The 10213-nt window shown below is 36.7% G+C and overlaps 1 protein-coding gene across 5 annotated transcripts in view; it reads left to right on the top strand.

Annotated features, from left to right (window-relative positions):
- The window catches only part of SALL3 (spalt like transcription factor 3), a 22624-nt gene extending 17867 nt beyond the window's left edge, over positions 1-4757 (top strand). For 3 of the 5 annotated variants that reach the window (XM_082753531.1, XM_082753530.1, XM_082753529.1), the window contains 3 exons: positions 1-1394; positions 1611-1951; positions 2927-4757. The exon at positions 1-1394 is cut by the window's left edge. In XM_082753531.1, the coding sequence (XP_082609657.1) occupies positions 1-1394; positions 1611-1951; positions 2927-3358 (2167 nt within the window). In that variant the 3' untranslated portion in view covers positions 3359-4757. Of the gene's footprint in view, positions 1952-2926 lie in introns of all 5 variants that reach the window. The other 2 variants (XM_082753528.1, XM_082753532.1) reach the window with 2 other exon arrangements.
- The last annotated feature ends 5456 nt before the right edge of the window (positions 4758-10213 follow it).

Genomic DNA, 10213 nt, shown 5'->3' with positions numbered 1-10213 from the left:
ACCAACTTCCATTGGGCTCCAGCTGCCCCCTACTATACACGGTGTGAACAGTTTTGGAGATTCTCCAAGCATTACTCCCATGAGCCGGTCACCCCAGAGGCCTTCTCCTGCCTCCAGTGAATGTACTTCTTTATCCCCGAGCCTCAACACATCTGAGTCAGGCATTCCAGTGTCTGCTGAATCCCCGCAGCCCATTCAGAGTGGCTCATGTCTGACTAAGGCAGAACCTGTCAGTCTGCCTCCCACGGGCACAAGGCTCGGGGAACTCTCTGTAGGTGGGCAAGTTTCCACAGCTTCCACTTCTTCAGTTCCTACTACCGTTACAGACAGCAGTGTTTCAACAAGCCTCCCAAACCCTGTGCTTCCAGCAATGTCTGACCAGTTTAAGGCAAAATTTCCATTTGGTGGTCTGCTAGACTCTATGCAAACATCAGAAACCTCAAAACTGCAACAGCTGGTAGAGAACATTGATAAGAAGATGACAGATCCAAATCAATGTGTCATTTGTCACCGTGTGCTTAGTTGTCAGAGTGCTCTCAAGATGCATTACAGAACGCATACAGGAGAAAGACCATTTAAATGCAAAATTTGTGGACGTGCCTTTACTACGAAAGGCAATCTAAAAACACATTTTGGAGTTCATCGAGCGAAGCCCCCACTTAGAGTACAGCACTCATGTCCCATTTGTCAGAAGAAATTTACAAATGCAGTTGTTCTTCAGCAGCATATTCGTATGCATATGGGTGGGCAAATTCCAAACACGCCATTACCAGAGGGCTTCCAGGATGCCATGGACTCAGAGCTTTCCTACGATGAGAAGAACATTGACACACTGAGCAACTTCGATGATGACATTGATGAAAATTCTATGGAAGAGGACCCAGAGCTAAAGGATGCAGCAAGTGAGTCATCCAAACCCCTTATCTCTTACTCTGGGTCATGTCCTTCTTCACCGCCTTCTGTGATCTCCAGTATTGCTGCTTTGGAGAATCAAATGAAAATGATTGATTCTGTCATGAACTGTCAGCAGCTGACCAGTTTAAAATCCATAGAAAATGGATCAGGAGAAAGTGACCATTTAAGCAATGACTCCTCATCGGCTGTTGGCGATCTTGAAAGCCAGAGTGCAGGCAGCCCTGCAATGTCAGAGTCTTCTTCCTCCATGCAAGCTCTGTCTCCTGTAAATAGCAATAGTGAAAGTTTTAGATCAAAGTCCCCAGGTCTCAGTAACCAGGAAGAACCACAAGAAATACAATTAAAGACAGAAAAACCAGACAGTCCACCACCAGCAACTGAAAATGGAGGCGCACTAGATCTGACATCCACCAACCCAGGAAGACCGGTCATCAAAGAGGAAGCTCCTTTTAGCCTGCTGTTCCTGAACAGAGAACGTGGTAAGTTTAAAAGTACTGTTTGTAATATCTGTGGCAAGCCTTTTGCTTGTAAGAGTGCATTGGAAATTCACTACCGCAGCCATACTAAAGAACGTCCATTTGTTTGTACAGTCTGCAATCGTGGGTGTTCCACTATGGGTAATTTAAAACAGCACTTACTGACGCACAAATTAAAAGAGCTGCCTTCTCAGTTATTTGAACCCAACTTTACTCTAGGTCCCAGCCAAAGTACTCCTAGCCTGGTCACCAGTACAGCGCCTACCATGATCAAAATGGAAGTGAATGGTCACAGCAAGCCGATCTCTTTGGGTGAGGTTCCCTCGCTTCCAGCTGGAATCCAGGTTCCTGCTGCACCACAGACAGTGATGAGTCCGGGGATCACCCCTATGCTGGCACCCCCCCCTCGCCGGACTCCCAAGCAGCACAACTGTCAGTCTTGTGGGAAGACCTTCTCCTCAGCAAGTGCACTGCAGATACACGAGCGCACCCATACTGGTGAAAAACCGTTTGGTTGCACAATCTGTGGTAGAGCTTTTACCACAAAGGGGAATCTTAAGGTAAGAGGCCAAATACGACTGTAAAGGCTCGGGGGGAATAAGGCACTGTACTTGAACTTAGCAGGTGTTAGTGCTAAGTGTGTGTCCCAAAGACAGGAGATAAGGAAAATTCAAGGTTTGTTCAATGGTGGTGTTTCTCCTGTGTTAAAGATAGGGATTTAAAAGTGTCTGTGCAGTGATGTATGCTTTAAAACTTGTTCTGGGTATATGCACATGCACATTGTAGTTTGCCTGACACCCATGATGGAACAGGCAGTCAGCTGACATACACATTCTGGCAGTTCTTGTGGAACATCAGTGCAAAAGAAACTCCCTATAAACCAGAAATGCAGAGTTCACTCGGCTCCTTGTGTGCCTATCACAGACTTCCATTTTCTATTCTGCTTTGCAGCCATTGCAGACTAGAAAGCTGTTTCTTACTAATTTAAAATGAGTTACTAAGGGACTGATGCCTCTTATTCCTATAATGTGGTTAACCATCGGGATACAGCCTTAGGAATATATTTTTACATGTCCTGATTTTTTTTTATTATTATTTTTTTAATATTATTTAAATAATCAATGCCTCTGGGATGAGACAAAATATTAAGAAAAGAGACAAGATGTAAAAAGGGGAAGGGCAGAAAAAATGCCCATTTCCTAGTAAAAATAATGTACTTGGTAATCTTCAGCATGAAGAACTTCCAGCTTGCATACAAAATTATCTAACCTAAAAGGATATGTACAGTTTATTTTTGTGGTGCTGCATTTGTTTCCACTGATAAGAAACAAATGCACATTGAAAGATGATTACAAAGTTTGGAATTTCCTTTGTATAGCATGACTGCGCCTTACAACTGTGTCTTAACTGGAACTGATTTGTTTTCAATATGAATTAAAAGAATTAAAAGACTTTTTTTTTTTTTTTTTTTTTTTTAAGCAAGCAATACTGAAGGTGCTAATGTGGAGGTGTTTCTTGTCCTGTTTGTTCTGCAGGTTCACATGGGAACTCACATGTGGAATAATGCCCCTGCACGCCGTGGCCGCCGCCTCTCCGTGGAAAACCCCATGGCTTTGCTGGGTGGTGATGCGCTGAAGTTCTCTGAGATGTTCCAGAAAGATTTGGCAGCTCGGGCCATGAATGTTGACCCCAATTTTTGGAACCAATATGCTGCAGCTATCACTAATGGACTTGCTATGAAGAACAATGAGATTTCTGTCATACAGAACGGAGGCATTCCTCAGCTCCCAGTAAGTCTAGGCGGAGGCGCCATCCCGCCTCTAAGTAACCTTACCAGTGGCATGGACAAAGCTCGCACAGGCAGCAGCCCTCCCATTGTTGGTTTGGACAAAGCAAGTTCTGAAACTGGAGCCAGTCGTCCATTCACCAGATTTATTGAGGATAATAAAGAGATTGGCATAAATTAAAAGCATTCATTATGAATAACTGTTGGACCGCTACTCAACACAACACTTGTCCTTTTCCATGTACAGCTTTTGAAGCTAAGCATTAGTTTCCTGACCTAAACGCATAGGTTCCCTTTAAAATTTTACCCATAGCAGAAATACCTAACTTTGTGGCTGCTGAAAAGTTGTCTTGCAAGATCTGCATGGTACTTCTTTCAACAGTGAGTTTGACTGTTACTGAGAACTTTGAAACCTTTTAATTTAACAGAAACAAACAAACAAAAAAAAAATCCTTGGATAACTTCATTAGAAACAGAAAGAGGCTAGTCTACGTCCACTTTGCTTCTTACAAAACTTATTATCAAGTGAGAAAGGGGGGCTTCACTATGGCATTCTGTCACACTTATTTGCTGTTTTTGTTCAAATTGGTTAGCAACATGGACTATGTTTTTAGGAACCTTAATCTTAAATAAGTGATTTAGTACCCCAATTCTGTGTATTATTACAGTATCCTTGTCTGTAGTATTTATAATGTTAAGATTATGCGGGTAACAGACAATATACTAGCCCCAAACTTAAATGAAGCTTTTGTACTGCAAAATACATCTGGCTATGTGATTTATTTTTATTTTTATTTTTTAAGCAAGTTTTGCTTTACTATAAGTAAGTGGTTTATTTCAATGCAGGCAAAATTGTGAAGTTTTATTGGGAAAGATAGCATGCTTTTCATGTGCAAGTACCTGTCAGTAACAAACTTTTTTTTTTTTTTTTTTTTTTTTTTAATTTAAGTATTTGTAGCTGCTATGTGGACAGTTGTTCTATTAAATGAAAAAAAAAATGTAGTGTGGACTTTAGTTCAATGATCGGAAAACAAGTTACAGACAAACCTTAGCACCATAAATTATTCACAACTTTATAAGCAGTTGTGATTAATACTTCGTGTTATCAAAGCTGTACAATAAAAAGGTAATGTTTGTATAATGTGGTTGCAAACTCTTAATTTATACTATTGCACTTTTAGTATTTTGTATTAGGGAGGTTTGTCTATAATTTGAAACTGAACAAAGATGTAAACTATTTTATAAATAGTACTTTGACTTAAGGAATAAGGGGGGAAACCCTGTTACAGTTTCTTGTTTTGTTTTAAGGTCAAACAATGAGAGACCTCTATTAACGAAGCAGAAAAGCTGCAGAGAACTGTCAGATCCTTAGGAAATATGGGGCCTGCCATTTCTTAAATTGAAATGATTCATTTAACTTTCCTACAAAGCCCACTTAAAAGCGTGACCACCCCCAACAGAATTCTGATAAATTTATCTTGGAAGTGTGATATTAATACAAGCCTAGGATAGATGAAGGAGAACATTGTGTAGGTTTAATTTTACTGTAATCTGTTCTGTCTCTTTCACACATACCCACAAGAAAGATGTTGACTGCCTAATAACATGGGGAACAAAATAATAACTTTTGGGCAGTATGAGCAGCAGTATGTTCTGTATTTTTTTCCAACTCTTGCTGATTATCTTCTCAGATTGCTTGGAAGCACAATGTACTCTGATTAATCGAATATAATTTTATGTTGATTGCATTCTTTAAATTACAGTGAGTAAATAAAGGGAATGGTTCCACTTGTAAGTTAGGCTGCAGATGCAGAGGAGACTGGGGCTTAATCAAAACTTGAACAGTAAACATTTTGTGTACTACCTCATTTTTGTGCATTACAAGCATGGTGTAGTCTGACACTATGAACTTCCGTCCAGCAGAATTGCTTGAGGGACATTATGGGTAGCTGGGTAACAGCGCAAGGAGTTTTATGCCCCTGAAGAATGAATCAGACAGTGAGGTCTTCTCAGTTGAGACTGAAAAATAGGACAATCTTTCTTATACAACAAAAACCATTACTGTGAGAGGATGGACTATTTCAGCCATCATGTAATGGAGTGAAAAGTGTTGCAAAGAGTTATTAGCTGTTTGTTTCTATTGGAAATGAACGATGAACTATACAGCTCCGTTTTCTACAGTGATGAGATAGAGATATATAGATATATATATCTATATATAAACAAAGTTATATATCTATAATGCCTCTACAATATAACATCTTTTTTTTCTTTTTTTTTCCTTTTTTTTTTTTTTTTTTTTTTTCTTTTCCACAGTATGTTGGTGGTTAAGGGTGTTTCCAAGCATTTTAAAAGAGAAAACTGCGGTGGCTCAATGTTGCTGTATTTCAGCAATTGAACAGTTGAATGTTTTTATTTATCTGTGTCATTTTTGGTGTGACTTTTTTTTTTTTTTTTTTTTTTTTTTTAGTATTTGGTACCATGTAGTGTTATCTTGATTCCCTAAAGGATGTGTATAATTAAAAAAAAAAAAAAAAAAAGGAAAAAAAAGGAAGAAAAGTTAAAAAAAAAAAAAAGTAAAAGTTTAAAAAAAAAAAAAGGAAAAATGTAAAGTGTAAATAAGATGGTTGATGATGGTACAGTAAGACTGACCCCATTTTGTATTCAGGGTTAGGTCAATCCTCTCTGCATGGTGAAGAGAGACACTATTTTTATACTGCGATACCATGTAGGGCTAGGAGCCTCCCTGAACCAGCTGGGAATTGTTACCTAGATCCAATATTTTTTATTATTAAATCTTGTTGGCTTGACACATCTACTGATTGAAATGGATGTCTTAGTCTAGGTTACTATTTTTGTCATATGGAATTGAATAAAATGCAGGATGTAATATTATTTCTGAATTGCGTTCCTTGATTATTCTAATAACAGAGCAAGATATGAGAACAAGGTCACTTGTAGTAGATTGGTGTCAATGACTTCTAATCGTTGCATCTGAAAATCGGAATAAGGTCGACACCTTGTATTCAAATGCAATTCTAATATATATTAATGGTGCAAAGGGGTAGAATTCTTCAAGTCTCTTTTCCAATAAAAATAAATCCTAAGAGCATTTCTTGCAAGACAGTAGAAGAAAAAAATGCGGAGGGGAGAAAACAGCCTTTGGAAATACTACTGTTTCAAATTGATTTCATTCTTAACACTTCTCATGTAGTTCTACAACAAAAGCTTCCTTTTCATGTTGTTTAAGCATTTGCCTAATATTCATGATACACTGCATGATAAAATTTGTGAACAAATTTATCAGAAGCAGTTCAAAATCTAAAATACAAAAATAAGAACAAAACTGAGAAATCGCATCCATTCATTCCAAATGACATATTCTGTATGTTGAAACCTATGGCTTTTTTTGTTGTTACTGTTGTTGGTGGTGGTTTTGTTGTGTTTTTCTCATTTTTTTAAGACCCCAATTTGTCAAAGCATGTCTAACTTTAAGCAAATTATTTTTTCATGTTAATTTAAATGCAAGTATTTACATTCTTAAAGTTAGGCGTGTGATTAAGTATCTCCTGCAAAAAAAGCTGTATGTTTGAGTAACCTTCAAGCTTTTATAATCCAGTGATGAATGCCTGCTGCATTTAAAATGGACAAAAAATAAATAAAAGAAAAAAAATCTGAATTAATCATCTTTCAGTGGCCTAGCTATGGTTTTATAAAGTCTGCGCAAAGAGAGTATGAGTTTCCTCTGGTGACTCAACAACAATAGGTTTGTGCTTGTGTTTTTGACCCTGCACACACATCCCTGGGCCTTGCTGAGGGAAAACATGATATGCAAAAAAAAAAAGAAAGAAAGCGAAGGGGCACTGATAGTTATGATACTGTTTAAAAGATAAGAGGAAAATTACCTGCCTTCCTCTCCTCCCCCACAAAAAGGATGAAAGCAGAAGTGGTATCTATTTTTTAAATATGCAATGGGTTATTTTTGTTATTATAGGAAAAAAGATTAAAATGTGTTACATGGATAAAAATTGTCAATGTCTGCTCAATTACAGATGTTTAAAAATAGAGCCATGTAGGAACTCTATAATCAGAAAAATTGCATGCTATGATATTTTGAGGGGAGGGTTATTTTACATTGTGAAAGTAAAGGCATTCAAACTCTTCACTTATTTTTTTTCCACAAGTTATTAGAAAGAGAGCACTTATGACAAATGATTGACATAACTACTTTCTTGTCTGTTTTATTTTTTCTTTTGTCTTCATTAGCTGTCAATATAATATCTATTCCTTTACCTATTTTGTCCTTTTTATCTTGGCAAACATTTTGTTTTCTTACAGCTGCATTTGTCTGTATTTTTGTTGCCTCTAATTTACTTATCTGCATGTACTCTGTCATTTGGAAGAGACCGTGTACTATTTTTTTTCCCTTTTTCTCTAATTCTGCAGAAGTCAAAAGAACTGCCTGTTTTTTTACATCTGTTTGTAAAACTAACATAATGAATGATGAAGTCATCAGCGATGTGATCAGGTACGTGTGTAGCTTGCAGGATTTGCTAACAAACATGCCATTCACACTCTTTTCTTCAGATGAAGGCATTAAGTTTGTTAGTGTGCTGCTATAAAGCAGTCACAGATGGTCAGGAGGATGGAGATCCCGATCCCAACTTCATTGTGCCTGCTTTTACACCACTGGAATCTCCATGGACTTCAGTAGAGATACCCCAAGTGACTAGCTATATAGTATATTAAAAGTATGTGTAGGCAAAAGCATTCTGGATTTATTTTTTAAAAGAGGGAAAAGATAATACATATATTTTAGTACAGACAGCAGTATTATCCCTATTTTAAAGGAGGTCCTGAAATCTGAGTCTAAAAAAGTTGACTGTTCCTTGATACAGAATTTGATGTGAGAATGAAATCAAATGAATAATCAGTCTCTTTGCATATAAATGAGTAAAAGAACCTGTAACTTTTATGTACAAAAGCAGAAACACAAGAATCTGGCTGTGAGATTTTTACGCAATGTAGACACTAACAGGAAAATTATTTCCCTTTGCAGATATTAAAGGTATCAGCAGATTAATTCAAAGAGAAATACATGTTTGTGCATGTAGTAGCACCAATATATAGTATTCTATTTTTTTTTCAGAAGGCAGAATGGCTTAATCCACTGACAAAGTGTCATATTAGAAAGCCAAAAGCTTTGGGCTGTGCCACTGATGTATTTTAGGGAAGTGGGCAAATCTCTAATTAGACTCTTATTTTGCTTGATAATTGTAGTCTCTAGACTACAAATAGTCTGCAGTCTCTGGGAATCAGGGACTGAACACCCCCCTAGCCCCCCGCCCACAAGTCAGCTAGCACCTTGTAGTATTGGGATGAGTTGCCCTGTCAGTAAAGATGGGGAAATACTTTTGTACCTACCTCACAGGGGTGTTGTGAGGAATAATTTTATGTCTGTAGTGTTTCAAAGATGGAAAATGCTTGGTATTACCACTGATTTTAGAGAGTTTACAGTACATGTACTATTATTTATTATTTGTACTCTAGTAGTACTTACAGGCTCCAGTCAGGACTGAGAGGCCTTATCCTAAATGTTGTATGTTCACCTATTTGGGATTGATAAAAAATTTTACTCAGTAACATTTTTCCAATGGCGGTTCTTCATTATCAAATATCTAATTACTCTAGTGGGTTTCATTCAATTATTTAGGTGTTCAAATTGATTATCAGGTTTAGACTACAGCTTAGAGTTATCTGATATCACATTTTGTTTTGAGCTTGTATTGATTTTCAGAAAGTGCACCAATTTTCTATGGATAATCTAGAATCAAATCTTGCTATCAGTGGAATTCTACTGTACTTTTTGCTATTAAAGCTAAACATTAAAATAAATGTGTGTGTATATATTATTATACACAAATATATAATATACATGTACCTATAAACATGTACGTTTAAAATCTCTTTAGCTGCTTAGAATTAATTTCAAAATGTGTGTTGACTATTTTGTTCAAGCGTTATCCATCTCAGATACAACTAAAACATCGGTAAATGGTGTTGGCCCTTAGTAAACACAGTTTGAAAATCGTTACAACAGAAGACATATCATCAGTGTGGTTATATTTATGTAGGCTTGTGAGGAAAGTTTCTAAGTCTCAAATGTGTTAAAAACTTTAATTCATAAAAGTCTTTACTTAGTTTATGTTGAAGCAAACTATTATATCAGGATGAGTCGCTCACTGTATATAAGTATGTTAAAATAAATAATTAATTAATTCCAAAGATAATGTTTGCTATCATTTGGATGTTGAACAGAAAGTATTTTTTTTCCCAGATTGGCAAATTATATTTAATATTTTTTTAGATGTAAGAATACATAATTATCTGATTTACAGTACTATGTTAAGCAACCCCTTAGGCAACTGTTCATGTGCTAAATATATTAGCTGAATTAATTCTATTGATACTCTTGTCTTTTTTCTTTGAGTTTCAGGATTTTTTTTGTTTTAGATTTGTTTAAGGTGTTCTCCGTGAAGCTAGATTTCACTCTTTTGGAGTAAAGGTAGAAGCAGTGATGGGCAAACCTCTCTTTCTTTTACCTCTGGGAGTTACTGACATCTCTCCACTACCCAGTTCTGTTTACCAGCCATATTGTAGCTTGTTGCCTTCCTTAGGTATGGATTAGCACCTGCTACTCAGCCAGTTTTTCCAATCAGTTGTTTTTTCCTATTCTATTTCCTACTGTGTGCAGCAAATGAAATGTGCACATAAAAGGATGTGATCATCAGGAAATATGAGCACATTTCCATTTGTTTTCTCTCACTTTATACTGAATAATGTGCCTGATCTGGGAGGTTTGGGTTGGGTTTTTGCTTTTTTAAACATTCATTTTAAACATTCTCTTTGTAAACAAACACCTCAAACAGTGGAACACATCTTTTCAGGTAAGAGTTTCATAGGTAAAATATAATTGGGACTTGCCTTTTCATCTGCCCATTTTCCAATAAATGACTCTTCCCAACACATCTTTCTA

This window comes from Aythya marila, assembly GCF_965140915.1.
Source record: "Aythya marila genome assembly, chromosome: 2".
Taxonomy (NCBI): domain Eukaryota; kingdom Metazoa; phylum Chordata; class Aves; order Anseriformes; family Anatidae; genus Aythya; species Aythya marila.
The sequence above is the reverse complement of the archived record's forward strand: the minus strand, read 5'-3'. Positions and strand labels throughout refer to the sequence as shown.